Source organism: Mollisia scopiformis, assembly GCF_001500285.1.
Source record: "Mollisia scopiformis unplaced genomic scaffold LY89scaffold_7, whole genome shotgun sequence".
Lineage (NCBI taxonomy): Eukaryota > Fungi > Ascomycota > Leotiomycetes > Helotiales > Mollisiaceae > Mollisia > Mollisia scopiformis.
In genome coordinates this window covers 1,003,826-1,025,079 of record NW_017263587.1, presented here as the reverse complement: position 1 = coordinate 1,025,079, position 21,254 = coordinate 1,003,826, and the positions used below count along the sequence as shown (strand labels likewise).

Below are 21,254 nucleotides of genomic sequence, written 5' to 3'. Positions count from 1 at the left end.
TCCTTTAATCTCACGGATTACATATTGCCGAAAATACCCTTTCTTTAGTATTTGAAAGTTCTAAAATGATTCGAATATACGTTTCAAATCAAACATATTCCATGCTTTGCTGTCTCATGTTTATGATTAAATTAGATAGCTACTGTAAAATATACATAGTTATAAAAAGTATTAGGAATGTGAATCACGTGGCCTACGCGAGCTCGAAAGGGGGGAGGGCTGGAGAAATCTGCTTGACCATACCCCGGTCAATTGATAAGAGCTTATCTAGCCCTAGCGGAGGAAAATTTGAATTTACTGAGAAACGGCGTGATTCTCTATAAACCATCATCTTCCCGGAACTTCACAGCTTCTTTCCAAGACATCTTCGTCTAACGCAGTCGTTCGTCCCATCCATACACACCCGCGAAAAGCCACAGAACAAAGACAAAATAGCAACATGGGAGAACTTACAAATGTCGAAGCATCCGGGAAGGATTCGTCTCCTTTACAGAAGCACCCAGACAACATCGCAGAATCTCCCAAAGACAAAGCTTTGGTCCAAATCGAGCAGATCGCAGCAATTCGGAACGCGTTCGAATGCGTTGTCGCCGACGAATCCATCCAAGACTACGCCTTGAGAAGCATTGCCGGAGTAGTTGTTGGCATCATAAAGACATGGCAAGAAAGAGCTCTTGGTAGAGATCCAGTCGATTATGCCCTTTCTTTTGGACTTCATGGACTGTCAATCACGCTCCGTCAAGTGCTGACGTTGGTGCCCGAAAAGTACCAGGACAAGATTGTCCTTTCGGACCATTTACAAATTCGCAAGGGCGGCAGCTGGGTGGATGAGAGTGTTATGAATGTATTGGTTGAGCTTTCCGCGACCAATACCGCTGCTGGCGCTCACTTCGCTCGCGGACTATTCACAGACGCCATCAACAGCTGGGATGTATTGACACGAGAAGAGGGAGTCTTTCCTACGCGCCTTGCTTATCTGAACGACGAGATGAAGAAGGGGGCAACTGATTGGAACAAGGACGGCTCTTACACTGTTCCCTCCGACAAGGATCGTATTGTGTTCTTCTGGAATTACTACGAGCATCACTGGACTGTCATAGGCATCCAGGTCAAGGGCAAATCTTGGAAATACAAGTTGCATGATTCTTTGGAAAGCACGAGCCGTTACACGAAGGATAGTGTTAAGACTCTGGGCATTGATCTATGCGGGTTGATTTGTGAAGCTTCAGATATGGACAAGCCTGAAAAAATCAAAGTCGCTCATCAAGACTCAGCGCAACAAGCTAATGCCTACGATTGTGGTGTTTTTGCGGTCGTCAACGCACTTGCACTTCTTCGTCGAGCCACACCTCCAATCAAGATCGACCCTGAAGAGACTCGACTCCAATTTCTGGTACAAATATTGACGGCTCTTGATGCTGGTCTCGGGGGAGCACCAAAGCGAGTGTAGTATCTGCACTTCGGAAAACCTTAAAGGGCTTACACTTGCTCTGGGATACAACCAGTCTTGGGAAAGGTGTTCAGAAGTGGAGAGGATCTGCCTGGAGGTTGCAGAAAAGAACGGGGTCAAATTCATAATCGCCTCAGAGCCGGACGATAGTGTTCTCATGGAGAGTAGAGCGTTCACTATTGAGCTTCCGAGGGGGGTGTGGACGATGAATACTGGTTCTCTTTCAGACAATCGATATCGCTTTTGAATGCATTGAGAGTCTTCCGAAGCGTTGTTTGCTTTTAAATGATTACAATGATTTTTTGAGAACTTTGAAGTGGTCTTTTGATGCATTATTGCCGAGGCGTGAAAGGCGAAGACTTTCGAAACACTAAGCACTTGACACAATAAATCAAACCAGGAAGTTTGTAAATCTCCAAGAAGAGTGGCACGGGAATGTGAAGCAATGTCTCCTATCTTGAAAAACAAAGTATTCAAATGATATGTCTCACCCGTGACCAGAATAATCACGTGCTGCTTACTGCTTTCAGTTGCAATGTGCTCGCTTCGTGTCCGACATCATGACCTGCCTTCCTTCCTAGACACCGACATGCAAAATTCAAACGACTTCGAACCCATCATCGACCCAACAGGTGTTGCATACATGCTGACACTCTCTGATACCTAGGCACTGTTCCGTACGACGGTCTGTGTGCGAAACGAGACGTCTGCAACCTGATGATAAGTTTGAATTCGAAACAGGAAGACTTCAAAGTAGGAGCAGAGTAAATGACACTAGATGACGAAAGCGCAAAGATATCACTAGTCTCAATACCTTCCAGTAGGTGTAGGATGTACACCTACTGAGTTGTGAAAGCTTAGCTCTGTTGGTATTCGGTTAGTTCGCCCGCACCAACAGCGCTCAAATGTTACTAAAGCGAGCCTCAGAAACACTCATTCACTCTCAAGGCGTCCTGGTTCATGACCTCGTCAATGACATAAAGTGAATTGGCACTTTTATGTTTCGGATCGGAACTAGTGCCATCAGTTATAGGGAGCCTTGTACATCAAAACAACACCACTTTCGGGATCGGCACCACACTCGATTTAAACTTGCGCCTTCAACGATACTCCTTCTTTCAGCTTGCGACTCTCATCATGGCGAATAAACTTGCAAATGAGCTCTGGATCGCTATCATCCGCCTGGTCCCAAGAAGTGATCTCCCAGAAGTCTCCCGCGTCTCTAAGCGCTTGCACGCCTTGACCGAGTCCATCCTCTATTCCGAAATAGATACCACAAAGCATAAGGATGGACCTGACGCAGCTCTCGCATTACTGTATCGAACCATCGTCAGTAGGCCAGATCTAGCACTCCATGTCAAGCATGTAACTCTGTCTGTCATGACTAAGGTTGGCGCAACACAATCGGTCCGTGAATCTGGAACATTGGATACATCCTCCCTTGCCCCTAACTACGAGGAACTCTTGCAAGGCTATTTAGCTGAATCCATGCTGTCGCAAGATGTCCTGGAAGACTGGCATGCGACTATTCTCTCGGAACGGAATTGGGATGCTGTCGCTGCCTTCATCCTTCTTATGGTCTCGGAAAACGTTGAATCTCTCACTATGGATAACTATGGCGCAATGTCTAGACACTATTTCATAAATATTCTGCTCTCACATGCACAGCATGCGCATGCACTTACAGAAAGCCGCCGTCCATTCTCACAATTGCAAGAGGTAGCTCTCAATAGAGGCGCTAGTATCGTCAATTTTATGAGATTTCGATCCATCAGACCGTATCTGACACTGGGATCAGTCGCTAAATTCACCGGTCATGACATCGCTGATGCGAATACAATGTTCGATGCGGGTAGTGACTCGTGGACTACTGAGTCTATTGCCTTGATCAATTGTACCGTTAATGCCCCGACTCTGAAAAACTTCCTATGTGGATTTCAAGCGCTGAAGTCATTTGAGTGGGTTAATGGAAAATTCATACCAAACGCCGAGTTCTACAATGCCATTCAAGGTGTACCAAAATTCAAGTCTCACCTCGAAAAGCTGATCATTAGCAATCCACACCAGGGTAATATATGGAATGCTTCCGTTCCCGCCTTCGACTTGACGGACTTCGCTGCGTTGAAGACATTTGTCGTCCCTTCCCTCACTGCTCTCGGACCTTTAACCCGAGAAAACGCTGCCTCCAACAACGATAACACCGATATGGGTGATGTGGAGGATATGTTGGATATGGATGACGCTATCGAACCTCCCGGTTTCTTCTACTCTGCCAGCAGAATCAATGACTTCACTGCCGCATTACCACCGGCGTTGGAGTCCCTCAAGATTACGGCTTGTTCATCGTCAATGTACGATTGTGCGCTGCGCATTGTCAGTACGAAGTGCAAAACTCTGAGCAATCTCAAACAGTTGACTCTAGTTTTCACAGACGAGCGTACTGGTACTGCACGCAACTCCCGCAAAAAGCGCTATGCTCCTTCGAAAGGCAGATTGGCAGAATACAAGATGATTGCTAAGAAGAATGGAGTTGAGCTCAAGTTTCTGGAGTCCGTCGAGCAAGCATAGTGAGCATGGATAATGAAGGACATGAAAGGAGTTATGGGCGTTGGCTCGGGCGTTGTCATGAGCGAGGATAGTCATACTGTTGGTGTAAAACGGAGCTTCTCTTGCAGGTTACTGAATTTTCAAACTCCCATGTCTAGAGAATAGCGAAGAAATTCTAGGACAGTCTTCTCCTCATGATCTTGCAAGTGTTGCGAGCAGACGAGGCTTAAGCCCGAGGAACCTCGGATAAGGCTGACAATGACCCCGCATTGCGCTAATGTACGGTACTCCAACATCCTCGAGTAAGCAGGAACCAACAAGGAGAGAACTTTAAATTATCCTCATAAATCTTACATCTCCAACCTTTCCAGCAACTATCTTTCTGTCGTAAATTATCTGCTTTTACTTTCGTGCTTGCTTCTCATCAAAATGTCCAAAGCTGTACATGTACCTTTCTCTGAGCCACCATGGTCAGTCTACTGCAATTTCTGTAATAGCATCTAAGGGTTTCCAACGAGTAAATCAGTCAAGTGACTTTACACTGATAGAGTTTTACAATTATATCGTTTTGATTTATATAAACTGGGACTAAATCACCTCAGGCTCATGGGACTTCCCTCAGCATACTACAACGACTCGCACCGAAAATGGCAAAAGACATGCCGCTCCCTCGTCGACCAACTCCTCATGCCCCAAGGCGGAGAATGGGAACGAGCAGGCGACGTCCCAGGTCCCTTTCCCTCCCCTCTCTATCGTAACTCACTAACACCCCCATCCCAGAGGACCTCTTCTCCAAATTCGCCTCAGCCAACTTCCTAATCCCCAATCTCTCGGCACCTCTACCCATCACCTGGCTCAAAAAACTCGGAATCCACTCCCTGCCCGGCGGTCTGGCCGTCGAAGACTTCGACTACCTGCACACACTCATCTACGTCGACGAAGTAGCCCGCACCGGCTCCCTCGGCCCCGTCGGTGCCGTCACAGTCGGGTACGCATTCGGCCTGCCTCCTATCCTGAAGTTTGGATCCCAGGACCTGCAAGAGAGGTTTGTGCCCGATGTGATCACGGGGAAGAAGAGGATTTGCATCGCGATCACGGAACCGGGTGCCGGGAGCGACGTGAGTAACATCGAGACGACGGCGAGGAGGAGTCCGGATGGGAGGTTTTGGGTCGTGAATGGGAGTAAGAAGTGGATTACGAATGGGCTTTGGAGTCATTATGCGTCGATGGCTGTTAGGACTGGAGGACCGGGTCCCGGTGGGTTGTCGATGCTTGTTGTTCCGCTGCTGGATACGCCTGGTGTTAGTATGCGGCGGATCAAAGTTGGAGGGCAGACGGCTGCTGGTACGACGTTCATTGAATTGGATGAGGTTAAAGTTCCGATTGAGAATTTGATAGGGGAGGAGGGGCAGGGAATGAGATATGTGATGCAGAATTTCAACCATGAGCGGTTGACGATTTCGATTTCTGTTAATAGGTTGGCGAGGGTGGCGATTAGTTCGGCGTTTGAGTATTGCTTGAAGAGAGAGGCGTTTGGGAAGAAGTTGATGGATCAACCGGTTGTAAGGCATAGGTTGGCGAAGTGTGGGGCTGAGTTGGAGAGTCATTGGGCTTGGACTGAGCAGTTTACTTATTGTATGACGAAGATGAGTGAGGAGGAGGCGAATAAAGAATTGGGAGGTTTGACAGCTTTGGCAAAGGCACAGGCAGGTAAGGTACTAGAGGTTTGTGCTGCTACTGCTGTGTTGCTTTTTGGCGGGAACGGTTATACGAAATCGGGACAGGGAGAGATTGCTGAGAGTGAGTGTTGCTTGAATGTCTGAACATTCGAGAAAACATTGCTGACGAGAATAGGAATCTACCGTGAAGTCCCAGGAGCACGCATACCCGGAGGCAGCGAGGACGTGATGCTCGATCTCGCCATCAGACAACTCGTCAAGAACTTCCAACGAAAAACGAAAGAGCTAGAAACAGAGATGGAGCGACCGAAAGGATCCTCGAAGCTATAATTTCGCATTCTTCGGAGTCCTTTAGCATCATAAGATTCTATTAGATGATTCTCTCTACCAACACAAACTCACATCTCATGCCCCGTCTTCTTCACAGCCCTCTTATAACTCTCGGTAGCCTCACACTCCCTAATCCACCTCTCCACATTCTTCCACTCCCCAACCTTCCTCCCCGCCGTCAAATCCCTCGCAAAAATAAACTGGACACTAAACAACACCATCGTATCAGCAGCCGTAACCCCCTCCCCAACCAAATCCTCCTCCCCTCCAACTCCCTCTCCAACCAATCCAAGTCCTTGCCCACATTAACCCCCAAACCCCCCTCCAACTCCGCCAACGCCCCACTATCCCTCATGCCCCGCGTAGCAAACCACCTCGCATACGTAACCGCCAAACAATGCACCATAAACGTGCCCTCCGCCGCATGAACCCACATCCGCACCCTCTCCCTCTCCCTCTCCCCCTCCCCCCCGCCCCCCATCCTCCCCTCTTCATCATATTTCTCCACCAAATATTCCGCGATAGCGCCACTCTCACATAGAGTGATATCGCCATCGACCAGCGTGGGCGCTTTACCGAGCGAGTTTCCGGATCGGGAGGCGAAGTCCGGGGGTGCTTTGTTGTTGATGCGTGGGAAGAAGATGGAGGTGTAGGGGAGGGACAGTTCTTCGAGGAGCCAGGCGGTGCGGATGCTGCGGGAGGATTGCAGGAAGTAGAGGGTTATGTTTGGGGGTTTGGGGTGGGACATTTTTGGGTGTTTTTTTTGGGGCGGGATGTAATGCGATTGGGAGCAAGGATGAGAAGGAGGGTTTGATTACAAAAGGTACGAAAGTACTGGAATGAAGAAGTTGATATGCTGAAGGGAGGGTTCATCGACGTCACGGCCACTAAACCACGCCGTTGTATGTGAGGTGTGGAGACTTAATTTTTGAGACGAACCTTAAGTGACGGCACAGCCAATCCTGGGGTAAAGCTAGCGCGACAGGTATTTGGAATTGAGTTTTTCTTTTGACCTATCCTATCCAGGACGTAGAACCGAGGGAAATAACCAAATGTATTGTATATCCTGCCTATGAAGCTGCAGCACAATCCTTTGTGACCCTCCATGCGCCGAGACCCCTCCTCCCAATTACTCTTTTGATCGTAGGCCAGAATCCGTCGTCGCCGAAATCAAGATCGTCTAAATTAAGGTGCTGTCTGTATCGCCAGACTTCTTGGAAGTGTAGTCCTGTTTCGAGGTTTGATGTGTAATTGTCCAGAAATGTTGCGGACAAGGGCGCAATTAGATATGTGCCTTCTTGCTCATCTAGAAATGCTGTTGCATTTTCAGAAGGCTTGTGGCAAGTCGCAAGCGCTCCAACTTCTCGGATCATTAGAGATCCCTTCATGCCCATGATATCGTGGGTCCGGAGAACCTCATTCTTTCCATTCAGAAGCCAAACAGGAGGACTATATGTTTTCCACCATATCGCCTGCGTTGCATCTGGTTGCTTGCTCAGAAATACCTGAGTCGGTACAATGCCTCCCTGATGATAAACGCCCATCAGCGCTCCAAAGATGACATTGAAGATAATCCAAGCTCCTGTCCAAACTCTGAGGTGTGTCTGGCTCTTGGGTAGTTGTACAGAGGAGAGTATTAATGGAACGGTTGGAAGAAGGAACCGTGCCTCCTGGTGTTGAAATATCGAAAGAACGAAAACGCCTGAGATCGCAGAGTACAAGCGCAATGAAGCATGTGGTCGAAGAAAGAGTAAGAGGGCTGTCGGGCCTATGAGTTGTGGCAGATTAAAGAGAACATGCTGATACCACGGATGGAGCCCATGCGTTGCAAGATTGCTGGTTGAGAGGTTGTAAGTGAGGTTATTAAGAGGCGTAATCGTCGGGTGGGCAAACAAATAAGCCCAAGTAACAGAGTGTTCGGTGTAGAACTGCGTATCTAGATAGATTGCGACGAAGGTAGTGAGGAGGGCTGATATGATCGCAGCAATAAGAGCAGAAGGTCTGGTAGATTGTCAGCAGCTTTCGAGATGAAGGTGGTCTGCATACTTCTTGAAAAAATGGGGTATCAATCGAAGTCCAGGAATGAGTAGAAATGCCGGGAAAGTAATCCGGTTAAAAACACCGAAAACAACTACAAAAGCAAGTATAGCTGAAGCAAAAACAGAAGATCGTTGCTACAGCAGTCAGTACAGATTCCCACGCCCAAGAATATGGCATCCTACCTTATTCTCCACGATTCTGTGTATCAAAACAAGACTCCATGCCACAGCCAGAGTCTCTATCGAATTCGAAAATGTATGTGTCTGGTATGTCCAAGTGACATATGATGATGCGACCAACATAACTGCAACTCTTCTATGCCTCGGTGACTGCACCAGTTCATGCAGAGCCCAGTCTTCCAACACAAAGCTCAAAGCAAACATCAACACTCGCAGAGTCCAGAACACAGCAATCGGTGGTATCTCCCCATCGTTTCCATTCCCAATCCATAACCACCGCAGGAGTAGCATCGGAAGGCCGTAGACAGGCCATAATGGAAAGACACTTCGAATAGGGTTCTCGGAGGTAAATTCCCAGGTTAGGCGGACAGGATAGCTGAAGATTTGACCTGTAAAGTCTTCTGTTAGCATCTGCGCATCCTAGTAGAAGCAAATATCGGTGGTTTGGTAATGACAGGAGCTCAAGAAAGAGCTTTCATAATTGTGTGACTCGAATTTGCTTCCCCAATCAGATCCCAACTGTCGCGCAAACCACGGCAGCCATCAAACGGAGTCTCTTACCAGCTATAACTTCAGGACCTTGGAAGTTCTCATCGGGATGGAGATAGCTCGGCGATAGAGCAAAGTAGAGTCGAACAAGAACAAGAAATAGATATGCGCGCCTCCACATTATGGCTTGACAATTACATGCGACGGGGACATCTGTAAGAAGGAATTCGCAGACGCGATGAAGAAGGTGCAGAGGGCATTGGTGATGCTGGACCTCTGAGGGTTCTTCGAAACCGTTGGGGACTCGGAACCTGATATCTGGTTTTCGGTGATGGACGCGTTCGTTCTATTGACTAGGATGCTGATGCTGACAGAGGCGGCCGCTTCAGGAAATTGTGGGAAGGGAAAGCCAGAAAGGGGCAGGGGAAGGAGAGAAATAATTTATGCTGCTCAATTTATAATTATGAAATTTATGAAGAAGAAAAATAATACTGTAATGTACAACAAGTCTATGGTGACTCAGACGGAAAGGCCCTCCATTTTCTATTGCAGGTGGCCCCTTGCATGGGAAGATCAGCCGGGCAGCCTCACCTGCAAGCTGTGAGAGCTCACATGAGAGTGGAAAGGCATGATATGATATGATATGATGTTGGAAATTGATAGGAGGTCCTAAGAATCTGGCCACAGCTGGGCTGATATGCTCGCGACAATGTACTACTTACTACTGTAGATTTAATGGGAGAATTAAAACGATTATTATGTGTGCATTTATACAGTACTGTCTCGAATTCCATATTGAAAGTGATTCTGGCACCCGTCACAAGGCTGAGAAATTGAGTGCAAACGCGCCCTAGACGCGTTTCGTGGAGGGTTGAGCTTCGACTTCAGAGCTCGTCATTCGCAGCGAATCGTTAGTCACGCCTTCTGACAGTGCATTACATCGGTGAACAAACAAAGGACCATTCTCCCATTTTTTGTGCATTGACGCCCAATCCAGTGACCTTACCTTCTGTAACTTACATGTCGAATCGTGTCGAATCGCGGCTTCTGCCTGCCAGATCTATTATTGTCCCCAGGCTGCAAACAGGTGAAAGTCTTTAAGGTCGCTGGTTCTTTCTGGACAGTCACATACTGTACCTAGCCGCACCTTCAAGGAGCACTAGGCTGCAGCGCTTTAGCGAGAGCGCCGTAGTCCAAATTAGGATTTCGACTACAAAACCACCTCCATTATTCCTCCTCCGCTTCAAACCCATCTTCCTTTCAACAACTCCTCCCACCACACCACCGCAACCTCCACTTCAAGAACAACGCAACTTCATACCACTTCTTCTCATACATACCACCATCAATCAAAATGTCTGAGACCAAGATTCAAAAGCTCACTCTTGTAGCCAATGATGGCAACAAGATCGAAGTTGGTAAGACACCCCACCCCGCCATACTTGCGCGCCGCACAAAGAAGATTCTTCTTTACTGACACATGCGCAAATAGATCGCCAGGTTGCTGAGAAGAGCGTCCTGATCAAGAACATGCTTGATGATCTCGGAGACGAGCAAATGTCCACTGAGGTCCCCATTCCCAATGTAAGCCCCGCACCTCCACAACCCGCCGAATGCGCTCCTCTAACCTTCTCGCGCTCCACAGGTCAACGATACCGTCCTCAAGAAGGTCATCGAGTGGTGCGAGCATCACAAGAACGACCCCGCCGCTCCTCAAGACGATGACTCCGACTCCCGCAAGAAGACCACCGATATCGATGAGTGGGACCAGAAGTTCATGCAGGTTGACCAAGAGATGCTCTTCGAGATCATTCTCGTAAGCGACTTTCTATGACCTTCATTGTTGAGGACGCGACTAATTTTCTACTCACAGGCCTCCAACTATCTCGACATCAAGCCCCTCCTTGACGTCGGATGCAAGACCGTCGCCAACATGATCAAGGGCAAGTCCCCCGAGGAGATCCGCAAGACATTCAACATCACCAATGACTTCACCCCCGAGGAGGAGGAGCAAATCCGCCGAGAGAACGAGTGGGCTGAAGATCGTTAAGCGTTCGAAGCTGAGATCTTGTGGGGTGAATATCAGGACAAACGCCCATGTTCACCTTCGAACACGACCGCGTTCCGTTTCTCCTTTGCCTCGCTGCATTTCTCTTCAGCTGTGCATGCATACCAACGGTGCTTCTCCTTCCCAACTTCTTCAACGCGACACCTCCTCGACATCCCTCTACATCACGTCACCAAACCACCCGCTCTGGAAATCTCTTGTCTCCGTCTGTGGGCTGGACTTTTGGGCATTGCACTTGCGCTCTGGTCCTCTATCTTCTTTATCGTTCGTTTTTCTTTCACATTGCGACAAGCCTATGGCGTGGCGTTCCGGTAAACTCTGGCTTTGCGAGGGGAACATCAGGCATGGGTTTCTCTATTGAACTGGGCTGGCTTTTACTGCACAAAGGTAGTTAGACCTCCCATTCGAGTAGAACGAAAAAAAATACGTCAGTATCTTTGCGGTGCATGTGATTGATCTGTGAATATTCGCTGTCTGTGATGTCCTCTTTTCACAACGTCATACAGTGGTCATGTTTGTCATTCATCTGAGGACTTCTCACCAAACGCGCTCACAGTCCACTTCAAGCTTTTAATTTCAAAACGAAGTCGCGTGCTCCTATTTAATTCTCAATTGGGCCTTTTGTGACTTCAAAATACAGACATCTCACCCCGTCCCACATACGATATACGCTAACACAAAATATCTAGTTCAGCAGATCTGTATCTCGTTCCCGCATTACTCGATTGATAAGTTCGTAGCTAACTTCTGACAAAATGCTTAAGTTTCACGAATAGGATATGGTGGATGATGGGGAGAGGTGGAGAGGTGGAGATTGAAGGGCCTGTATCTGGTGGGTATGGTGGGTGGGTTTGGAAATAAATACGAAGTCTTCTAGGAGGGAGGGAGAATAGGATTTACAATCCTTCTTAGAGTCAATCCTAGGAAATTGAAAAGTGCCAGCTGCTGTGATTCCGGAGTCGATGTCCGAGTTGTTGTAAAATTGCTCGATCTCAGCACCGAGTCCGAATCAAACAACATCACAATTCTCACCCCACCACAGCACCTCCAAGCTCACACCTGCACCACAACCCCAACCATCACAGCACCAAGATATCAAGAGAAATTGAGAAAGGCAACAACATCTTCATTTGATTTCTGAATTCATTGTCCATGCCCCAAAGCAAGCAAAAGAGACGCCATCCATCCCTATCATGCAATTCTCAAATGTCCACCACCGTACCACCCTTCCATCCATGCATCATAACAGTTTTTCCATCTCGAGATCGTAGACTGATTGACGGGGTATCCGAGAAGAGGGGATGATGTTTGTTTGAAGGCGAGAGAGAAAGAGAGGGCGAGTACTCTAGATACCGATGCGGGTCTTGCGCCAATGTCTCCTCTTTGCGTTGTATCTGTGACGGGTCTCTTGTTAGCATAACCGTGATCCTTTTCCGCGAGAGGTTGTAGGCTTTGTGGTGAAGGGGATGTGGGTGGGGTAAGAGGAGTGTATCGTACCGGATGGTGTTACCAGTCCTCAATCGGATCCATTGAGGGATAGGTCTGTTCTGCTTCTGAGCTCTGGCGAGCTTTTGCTTCGTACGGAAAGACTTGTGGCTCTGTATCATCACCTCATCATCAGCATCTTTCCAATATCAATCCAGACATCCAAATATCCATCGTTCCCTCGATCTCGAACTCAACACTCTCGCCACACATCATTCCCCATCGCAGACCAAGAGCAGAGCAGGAGATAGGGTAGTAGAGAGGTAGAACAACGTACCGGCATCGTGACTCTTGCGTCGTCGTTGTCGAGTTCGTGATTGTTTTGTCGTTGAACCTCCTCATCCACCAAGAAAATTCGCCAAATTTCGTGTGCGGCAACCTCGCTAGTGTAATCCTATCACCTGACTCCTTCCCCCCTCAAATCCAAGGCAGCGATAATAAGTGTCCGAAAACAGATAAGCTTACTTTGCTAGCGCCGGAGCTGGCTGGGCAAGCTCGAGTGAGCAGCAGCAGCGAGCGGCGTTTTGGGTGAGGCTGCGAGCGTCGGTAAATACCTACCTACAATATTACGTCCGCCGCCGTCAAAGAAGAGTACATACATTCTACAGCTGTTCGCGAAGACGATATTCCGCGAGGACTTTTTTTTCACACAGCAGAAGAAGGCGAAGAGAAGTAGAGAAAGGGTTCTTGCAGCAAGGAAGGGAGTTAGGGAGACCAGGTCAGCGGTCAACGGTTACAGGCTTTCTTCTTGGGGGAAAGGAGAGGACAGCTAAGCAGAGAGAGAGAGAGGTGCTAAGATGGGTGCGAGCGTCTCGTGGTTATCGGGGATGCTGTGGGCGAAGAAGGAGATTCGGATTTTGATTTTGGGTCTGGTGTGTTTTCTGTCTCTTGGGTTTTGGGGTGGAAAGTGAAGTGGTTGCTAATCAGAGGGCGAGTAGGATAATGCGGGAAAGACGACGCTTCTTTATAGACTCAAGGTGAGTTTCCTGACGGGTTTATGGGAGGGTAGGGGCTGACTTGATGGCAGATTGGAGAAGTGGTTACGACGATACCGACGATAGGATTTAACGTCGAGTCCGTTACATACAAAAATCTTAATTTCAACGTCTGGGTATGTTGCTCTCTCCTCTATCTTCTGCTATCTAATAAGAAGGATAGGATCTCGGTGGACAAACTTCGATTCGACCTTATTGGCGATGTTACTATGCCAATACAGCAGCTGTGATCTTCGTTATCGACTCGACGGATATCGATCGTCTGGGCACAGCTTCGGAAGAGTTAGCAGCGATGCTGAACGAGGATGAGCTGAAGGATGCGGCGCTGTTGGTGTTTGCAAATAAGCAGGATCAGCCGGGTGCTAAAGGTGCGGGCGAGATAAGTGAGGCGTTGAAGTTGGCAGAGTTGAGGGACCGGAATTGGAGTATCGTGGCTTGTAGTGCGGTGGATGGTAGGGGTGTGGATGAGGGGATGGATTGGCTGGTGGTAAGTTGTCCTCTTCCTCATCATTGGAGAAGAGGCAAGAGACTAATAGTGGAAATAGCAAACTGTACAGCAAGATTCGTAAAGAAAGAATTTACTGGTACAAAAAGCCAGCTTGTATCATCACCGCATTACTGCTATTGGGTAAAACACGACTGGAAAACACACTACCTGAATGCATCACGAAGGGATGAATGGGAAGAAAGAAGGGAGAGTGAAAAATGCCTCAGCTCATAAGCCAAAGGGGTACCAAGCAGAGGTGAAGAATGATACGATAGATGATGAGATCCATATGAGGCGCTTTAGCATTTAACTTATGGAGTATGGCGGTGTTCTTATTTCGCTTTTGTAAGTGTGCAGTGTAGCTGGACTCTCCTTGATCAGTACGGTAGGTATACGTGATATATATACAGATATTCCTCTGTCTTTAGAGAGTCAAGGCCCCGAAAGCCGGGGAAATCGAAGGCTTATGGACTATATATTTCCATCCGAGTACGGCTACTTGAGTGCAAGTAGATGTATTGCTGAACAATTTCGGCATCTGACTCTGTTTCCAAAGCCCGTATTCCATAGTGTGGAGAGAACCATCCGTCATTGGGTAAGTAGTGACACACGATCACCAAAAGCAAACGGCTATGGCATATTCTCCACGCCTTAGAAGTACCTGAGGAAGGCTTATGTTGAAAATATGGGGTCGAGCAATAATCCGGCTTCCCCGGACGAAATCACGCATTTGACACGAAGTCTCATCCCATAAAAAGATTATCCTCCTTCTGGTCAAAATTCTGCAAGTCACACGTTCAGATTGAACCATTTGATTTTGTAACTAGATAAACGAGCTCCGCATTTTCCCAATCCAGGTGCGTATGCTGATGCTGTTCATAATCGCATGGCAGCTCGCAGTGTGTAGTACAAGCAGCATGACTAAGTCCTGCTACAGGCGAGAGGTCTAGATTTCCGGGTTATGGTTATGTTGGTAATGAAGTCTACTTGCGGGCGGGTGTCCTCCTTGTATGTAGCTATGCTTATCCGATATTGAAGTCCCAGGATTTTTTTTCGAGCATACGAAAGTATGTGCTTCTCTTGTCATCAAATGAGCAGCATTCATTCCATTAGCAGAAGTGCGTGGTGGTGTTCTATGTTGGTTCTCCTGCAGGTAGAATTGCTAATACCCGAATAACCAGAAATAAATGATGGTGCTTTACTACTGTACAGAGAAGCAGAATGTGGTCCCGAGAAACACAACAATTGCATCCCTATTGTCGATAAGGATAGTGGCGTCGACTGATTGCCCGGAACGCGGAGAACGGTGAGACATGACCAATGCAGGCAAGCGCAAGTACAAGTCCTCGTACAATATGCATCAGAGTGGGGCTCACTTATTTTTCGACTTGACGTGCGTATGAAGCATCCTACGTCACATCTCTCTCAACCGCAACGAACTAGAGGAGAAAAGAAAGCAATTGACAAATACTGAGAAAGGGATCTCGATTGTCTTATCGGGGACTCAATAATAGCTTCATTAATCTAGCTGGAGTTGTCCATGTCTCCGTTAGCAGGACAGCTAGAGGAGCTGATCTATCAACGGGACTTCCCTTTCTCGAAGGGTGGCACGACGTAGTGCCAGCCCTTTTGCTCTCGATTTTCCGTCATATCCCACATTTCCAGGTTTGACAAGGGTATTTGCTGATTCCCGAGGGCTGTCTCCGCGAATGCTCGAGGTTCGAGACCGTTTTGGTTGCTAATGCAGTTGTAAAAGGTCGTCCGTGATTGGATGTTTACTAACACGCCACTACATCATTCTGCTTCATTTCTACTTAAGCTCCATCCCACCTTCTTTTTGACAGTTTCATATCTTTCTACCTTTTACCAGATATCTGATCGATTAGAATATTGCTAAGAATTCTCGAAATCTATAACGATAATCGGCATACCATATCTACCACTATTCAACTACCGCAATCATGGTTGCAGACGACAAGCCGGCATCGACCTTCAAGTACGCCCAAAGGCCGTTCTACACAACTTCCAATGGGTGTCCTGTCGCGGATCCAGAAGCCTTCCAACGTGTTGGCTCCAATGGCCCGCTCTTGCTCCAGGACTTCCACTTGATTGATCTACTTGCTCACTTCGATCGAGAACGTATCCCCGAGCGTGTTGTGCATGCGAAGGGAGCCGGAGCTTATGGAGGTATGTCTCAAGTATTCCTGTTCTGATGAAGCGTCTGCTAACATTTACTGAATAGAATTCGTTGTCACTCACGATGTCAGCGACCTCACATCGATTGATATGCTCAGCTCGGTCGGCAAGAAGACCCCCTGCGTTGCCCGATTCTCTACAGTTGGTGGTGAGAAGGGTTCACCAGACACCGCTCGCGATCCTCGTGGTTTCTCGATCAAGTTCTACACGGACGAGGGAAACTGGGATTGGGTTTACAACAATACACCTATCTTCTTCCTCCGCGATCCGACCAAGTTCCCTCTCTTCATTCATACACAGAAACGAAACCCGCAGACCAATCTGAAGGATGCGACAATGTTCTGGGATTACCTGTCTACTCACCAAGAGGCTGTTCATCAGGTCATGCATCTCTTCAGCGATCGTGGAACGCCATATTCGTATAGACATATGAACGGATATTCTGGCCATACTCACAAATGGACTAAACCAGATGGGACATTCAACTATGTCCAAGTCCAGTAAGTTGGAAGACTTTCTAGCACTTAATTCGCTCCTAGCTACCCTTGATAATCCTTGGTGTTCGGGGCTTGTTGCTTTCTCCCGATTCTCATAGCTTTTCCTCATTGAAAAGAACCCTAATACTAACTTTCTGTAGCTTAAAGACCGACCAAGGCAGCAAGACCTTTACCAACGAAGAAGCTGGAAAGATGGCTGCCGAGAACCCAGACCACAACACTCAAGACCTCTTTGACTCCATTTCTAAGGGTGACTACCCCAGCTGGACCGTCTACGTACAAGTTCTCTCTCCAGAGCAAGCCGAGAAATTCCGATGGAATATCTTCGACTTGACAAAGATCTGGCCACAGAAGGAAGTCCCACTACGACCATTCGGCAAATTTACCCTCAACAAGAACGTCGAGAACTACTTCGCTGAAATCGAGCAAGTCGCCTTCTCGCCCTCTCATCTTGTACCCGGCGTTGAACCATCCGCCGACCCAGTTCTCCAATCTCGTCTCTTCTCGTACCCAGATACCCACCGTCACCGCCTCGGCGTCAACTATCAGCAAATTCCAGTCAACGCTCCTCTCCGCGCATTCAACCCGTACCAACGTGACGGATCCATGGCTGTCAACGGCAACTATGGCGCTAATCCCAACTACCCATCCTCATACCGCGGCTTGACCTATAAGCCCGTGAAGGTTACAAACGACCACGAGAAGTGGGCCGGTGCGGCAGTGTCTTTCCTGTCCGAAGTCACTCCCGAGGATTACGTCCAGGCCAAGGGTCTCTGGGATGTTCTTGGCAAACAAACTGGCCAACAAGATAATTTTGTCAATAACGTTGCTGGGCATCTGAGTGCGGCCAAGGAGGATACTAGGAAGAGGACGTACGAGATGTTTGGGAGAGTGGATAAGGAGCTGGGTTCGCGTATTGCGACCGAGACGGAGAAGCTGGCTCCTGCTCCTACGAGTCAGGCTGCCGGGTCTGCTCAGGCTAGGATCTAGATGCGAAACTGAGGGTGGGAGGCGACATATGAGATAATGATGCCTGATTTCAGTTTTAGTGATGAGAATGCCATACCCATTTGCTCTTGTCCTTTCCCGTACTCTATAACCGTGAAGTGTTGTCTCTAAGTCATAGTCCATAGTGATTAGTTCTCACTTTATGGTTATGAAAGTATCAAATGTTGAAATCAATGTATCATTTATTTTCCGTGTTACGCAAAAGTCATCGAGTTGAATTGAGCCGCCCATCCCCAACACCAGCTTACTCCTTCCTGCATGCTATCCAAACCCCAGGCTGACCATTCCCTTTTCCACTTCGTGCTTGATATTGTTAGCATGTTTTAAGACTGGGGAGACATCGAAGTACCTCGAGAATCCATCCCGTTATGGCTGCAAGAGAACTTTTGCTTGAAATGAGGAAACGACGCTGATCTAGAGAAGCAAAGGTCAGGATTCTGCATAAAAGGTCAGCTCATGATCCTGCAGACACGCCTGCCAGTTAAGGGAAGATTCACCATTTCAATCCTCCTCGGGCAAGGACCTCATCCAGTGTATCTTCCGGGACCTCGTCGCTGACCTTCGTCTTGCCTGGACCGTGTCCTTGCTTCTCTAGAACGCCCTTCAGTCCTTCGAATTCGTTGATCATGTAGGTGAAGAATTCATATAGGGTGGCGTCGGGGAAGACTCTTATGAAACCTGTGTGCATGAACAGGATAGAATCTATGAGGGTGATGTTCTTCTGGGCTGGGGCCGAGGCCGTAGCGGTGGGGTTTGGGGGAGATTGGGACATGGTTGGTTGGAGATTATTGGATTGATTTGCGGGGTTGTAGTTGATATGGCGGTCCAAAGTTGGAGGTGGGTCTTTTTGGAGGGGAGCTTGAGATAAGGAGTGAGGAAGAGGTGGTGTTGAGTTTCAGGACTTTTCAGCTCTTGAGTATGGCGTGACTGGTCTTGTTTAAGCCTTGTACGCTAGTCCTTATCTCTTATGGAAAACTCTATCGTTTGTTTAGTGCGCGACTTACTTGGAATTAGGTGGTGAATGCTTGATTGAGATCCATACAGTTGGGAAATACTTATAGCTCTCAGGGCTGAAGGTGGGATAAAGTTTCGCTTCTGGTGGAGATGCTTAAGCGAGCCCCTGAACTGCAAGGTGGAAGAAGTATCACAATTCATTGTCTTTCGTTGCTTTACGTTTATCGAAGCTCAAGAAGGTGGGCGCTGTCTCAAGTTATTCAAAGCTGATTTTGTAGCTCCCCGTTCATGAAATAGAGCTAGGAGTTGTAAAGTCTACAATGTAGACTTCGACGAATCTGCAGTGTTATAACAGCCGAAAATGTTGCGATTCCAGCCTTGCAGGATCAACAGAAGTCAATGACTCTGCTTTGAAAATAGAGATACGTTTGATCTGGTAATAACCTCGATCCTTTCTTACCATTCTTATGTAATTTGTAAGAAAGCCTTCCGCTTCCATCATGACACTACCTGTCAGCTTCTTGATCTGGCTAAGCTTCTTCAATCGTCACTCGCATCCCTTTACTATCACCTCTTGGCATCGCCAAGAAATAGTCATGTACAGGAATGACATCCGTCTCATCTGTTTTATACAAAGCCATCCTCGGCCCGTTCGGACGAAACATGATCGCGAGAGCCAAGTACATCTCAGCGTATGCCAAGCTGCAAGTACAGTACCTATTAGTTCACATCTCTTTCAAGTGATTGGCTGTTACTAACTTCATTCCTGGGCAATTTCGTGAACCTTTAGAAAATGGGACGTAGTTTCGGTTCATGAAGGGATCGCAGTCCTCAAGCCAGCGCTCGGGCTTGAATTTGAATGGCTCGGGATAGATGTTGGCATCGGTATGCATCATGAATGCAGACATGCCAACTGGTATCTAGGAAGTAATGTCGAATATAAGCATGACAATACTTCCGAGCATGATTGGAGAGAAGTTGACATACGCCTTTTGGAATTGTCCACTGCTTAAATTGGAGGTCGACATCTGGAAAAACTCGAGGAAGGCGGCGCATGGTCCCATGGCTGATGCTTTTGTATTTTTCTCATTAGCATACTCACGGATTCAGGGTTTTCAAGCATGTATCTCCCCACTCACCGTAACCCCTCCCTCACACACGCATACAAGTACGGAATCTTCTCCAGTTCAGCCAACTTGGGGATCCTCTCTGGATAGCCACCCATAACCTCTTTCAGGGACCCTCGTAAGCGCGCCTCTAGTTCTGCGTCAGCGAGGAGGAAGTAGATGATAGTTGAAAGTCCACGAGCTATTGACATAGTGCCTCCAGCTAAGATGGCAACAAATTCGCTCGCCAACCGCTCAGTGGCTTTATCGGACTCGGGCATGTCACTCTTCAGAAGATGCTGAATGAGTGTCTCTGGCATTCTCCCTTCTGCTCCTTCCTTTTTGCTCAATTTAAGAGTCCTCTTTGCGTCCTCGATTTTGTCGATTGCGAGCTGTTGGATGCTTTAGCATATGAAAGAGTGGATAGAAAAGAACTGACTTGGCGGAACGCTTTGAATCCAGCTGCTCCTGAATATAGGCGAAGCAGAATAGAGATGGGTATCAGCTTGATCCAGCTAGCATTTGCATTAGCTAAGATTGTTGACAGACCAAGCAATGATAAATGGTACTCGCCCCAGAAGAAATGTGAAATGCGTGAAGACCGCGATTTGTCTAAAGAATCTGCAGACAGTTGTATGCCTAAAATGGTTTCAGTGGTCGCTTTCCATCGGGAAGTAGACACAGATTTCTTTACCAATCAGGAGAGAACTCAGGATCCATGATAAGAGAAAGCGAATCGACAAGAGTGATGCTCCCAACCAAGTCACCTGCCACTGCAGCATAGACATGCTCCATATTGACAGTTTTCCCCGTGCCTCTCATGCCCTGTAGTCGCCCATCAAGCAGCTGGAGTTCATCGATAATCATTGACTCGTAGCTCTGGACAGCTTTTCTAGAGAAGAAAGGATCCAGCGGCTTTCTTCTGATGCGGTGAAGATCATGATCTTCGGATGAGGTATGAGAGCCTGTTATTACCAATCAATGTATTGTACTTGCTATTCAGGATAGTAGAGACTTACCATCAATTCCAACACCGGCTCTGGAAGGAGGGAAGATCTGGCTGTGCCGCACCGATCCACCCACGTACAGCGTGCTGTGGAAATCGCCATCCCGGATCGTAAGCTCCCATGGGTTGATTCGGACGATGGGACCTGATCAGTTTTGGTAAGCTTGAATCCCTCTGACTTCAGTGCTAGGGCTCAGATGCTATCATCTAACTCACCATATTTGTCGTGCAAGTCACTGATCTTATAAAAATATTGTCCAGATTGAACAACATCGTAGTACACTTCGTACCATCCGCTTATTGCTGCAATTCTAGGGCCTGGGAAACCAGCAAGAGGGGAGAATACAAGGCGATAAATGGCTAGGAGAATACCGTAAATGAGAAGAAGGAAGGAACTCCCAAGAAGTAGCAAGTGCCAGTTGCTGACTCGAAGATCCAGAAAGTCAAATCTATGAGCTACGCCCTCAAGATGCTGCCAAGATAACTTGTTCTGAATCATCCTGAATTCCTGCACGTACCTGTTTTGGACGTAGCAGAACTGGAAACAAGCTTCAAGTTTGCGAGAAGCAGTCTGGTCTCTTTATGTAAAATTCGACATCCATCTTGCTCAGCTGAGCCAGCCTCCACAGCGAGGGAGACAATTCAGCAGCCGCAAGAAGCTATCCTTGCAGGAACTTTCATGTAGAGGATTCCCATATCCGATAAACCAACATCCGTGCCTCTGCTGTGCTCCTCGGA

The 21,254-nt window shown here is 47.7% G+C and overlaps 10 protein-coding genes across 10 annotated transcripts; 6 read left to right on the top strand and 4 right to left on the bottom strand.

Moving 5' to 3' along the window:
• Positions 1 to 439: 439 nt before the first annotated feature.
• LY89DRAFT_731243 (uncharacterized protein) lies at positions 440 to 1,450 on the top strand (the record flags this gene model as incomplete). Its single annotated transcript, XM_018219555.1, has 1 exon — positions 440 to 1,450. One exon carries the CDS (start codon positions 440 to 442, stop codon positions 1,448 to 1,450), a length of 1,011 nt encoding a protein of 336 aa, XP_018074360.1.
• Positions 1,451 to 2,587: 1,137 nt separating this feature from the next.
• Positions 2,588 to 4,018, top strand: LY89DRAFT_731242 (uncharacterized protein; the record flags this gene model as incomplete). The annotated part of the gene is made up of 1 exon (XM_018219554.1): positions 2,588 to 4,018. The coding sequence occupies one exon, from the start codon at positions 2,588 to 2,590 to the stop codon at positions 4,016 to 4,018; it is 1,431 nt and encodes a 476-aa protein (XP_018074359.1).
• Positions 4,019 to 4,320: 302 nt separating this feature from the next.
• Positions 4,321 to 6,045, top strand: LY89DRAFT_612032 (acyl-CoA dehydrogenase). The gene is made up of 4 exons (XM_018210602.1): positions 4,321 to 4,467; positions 4,600 to 4,727; positions 4,778 to 5,797; positions 5,852 to 6,045. Exons 1-4 carry the CDS (start codon positions 4,427 to 4,429, stop codon positions 6,004 to 6,006), a joined length of 1,344 nt encoding a protein of 447 aa, XP_018074358.1. The 5' UTR covers positions 4,321 to 4,426; the 3' UTR covers positions 6,007 to 6,045.
• A 29-nt stretch (positions 6,046 to 6,074) lies between these two features.
• Positions 6,075 to 6,996, bottom strand: LY89DRAFT_772767 (thioredoxin-like protein; the record flags this gene model as incomplete). The annotated part of the gene is made up of 2 exons (XM_018221914.1): positions 6,258 to 6,996; positions 6,075 to 6,213 (listed from the first exon to the last, which is right to left on the bottom strand). Exons 1-2 carry the CDS (start codon positions 6,752 to 6,754, stop codon positions 6,075 to 6,077), a joined length of 636 nt encoding a protein of 211 aa, XP_018074357.1. The 5' UTR covers positions 6,755 to 6,996.
• On the bottom strand, positions 6,847 to 8,871 carry LY89DRAFT_468398 (uncharacterized protein). Its single transcript, XM_018207740.1, has 4 exons — positions 8,787 to 8,871; positions 8,229 to 8,724; positions 8,053 to 8,180; positions 6,847 to 8,007 (listed from the first exon to the last, which is right to left on the bottom strand). Exons 2-4 carry the CDS (start codon positions 8,634 to 8,636, stop codon positions 7,077 to 7,079), a joined length of 1,467 nt encoding a protein of 488 aa, XP_018074356.1. The 5' UTR covers positions 8,637 to 8,724; positions 8,787 to 8,871; the 3' UTR covers positions 6,847 to 7,076.
• Positions 8,872 to 9,693: 822 nt separating this feature from the next.
• On the top strand, positions 9,694 to 10,853 carry LY89DRAFT_468228 (E3 ubiquitin ligase SCF complex, Skp subunit). The gene is made up of 4 exons (XM_018207738.1): positions 9,694 to 10,132; positions 10,207 to 10,298; positions 10,360 to 10,530; positions 10,588 to 10,853. Exons 1-4 carry the CDS (start codon positions 10,069 to 10,071, stop codon positions 10,762 to 10,764), a joined length of 504 nt encoding a protein of 167 aa, XP_018074355.1. The 5' UTR covers positions 9,694 to 10,068; the 3' UTR covers positions 10,765 to 10,853.
• Positions 10,854 to 12,127: 1,274 nt separating this feature from the next.
• Positions 12,128 to 12,550, bottom strand: LY89DRAFT_695588 (ribosomal protein L39e; the record flags this gene model as incomplete). Its single annotated transcript, XM_018216771.1, has 3 exons — positions 12,128 to 12,176; positions 12,280 to 12,380; positions 12,545 to 12,550. The coding sequence occupies 3 exons, from the start codon at positions 12,548 to 12,550 to the stop codon at positions 12,128 to 12,130; spliced, it is 156 nt and encodes a 51-aa protein (XP_018074354.1).
• A 236-nt stretch (positions 12,551 to 12,786) lies between these two features.
• Positions 12,787 to 14,207, top strand: LY89DRAFT_641432 (ARF/SAR superfamily). The gene is made up of 5 exons (XM_018211713.1): positions 12,787 to 13,139; positions 13,206 to 13,244; positions 13,295 to 13,378; positions 13,426 to 13,749; positions 13,808 to 14,207. The coding sequence occupies exons 1-5, from the start codon at positions 13,065 to 13,067 to the stop codon at positions 13,829 to 13,831; spliced, it is 546 nt and encodes a 181-aa protein (XP_018074353.1). The 5' UTR covers positions 12,787 to 13,064; the 3' UTR covers positions 13,832 to 14,207.
• A 1,503-nt stretch (positions 14,208 to 15,710) lies between these two features.
• LY89DRAFT_579637 (putative catalase) lies at positions 15,711 to 17,432 on the top strand (the record flags this gene model as incomplete). Its single annotated transcript, XM_018209017.1, has 3 exons — positions 15,711 to 15,936; positions 15,992 to 16,445; positions 16,583 to 17,432. 3 exons carry the CDS (start codon positions 15,711 to 15,713, stop codon positions 17,430 to 17,432), a joined length of 1,530 nt encoding a protein of 509 aa, XP_018074352.1.
• Positions 17,433 to 18,819: 1,387 nt separating this feature from the next.
• LY89DRAFT_779864 (putative cytochrome P450) lies at positions 18,820 to 21,015 on the bottom strand (the record flags this gene model as incomplete). The annotated part of the gene is made up of 9 exons (XM_018222336.1): positions 18,820 to 19,106; positions 19,164 to 19,324; positions 19,392 to 19,476; positions 19,544 to 19,902; positions 19,950 to 20,025; positions 20,084 to 20,149; positions 20,205 to 20,475; positions 20,530 to 20,661; positions 20,733 to 21,015. 9 exons carry the CDS (start codon positions 21,013 to 21,015, stop codon positions 18,935 to 18,937), a joined length of 1,605 nt encoding a protein of 534 aa, XP_018074351.1. The 3' UTR covers positions 18,820 to 18,934.
• Positions 21,016 to 21,254: the final 239 nt, after the last annotated feature.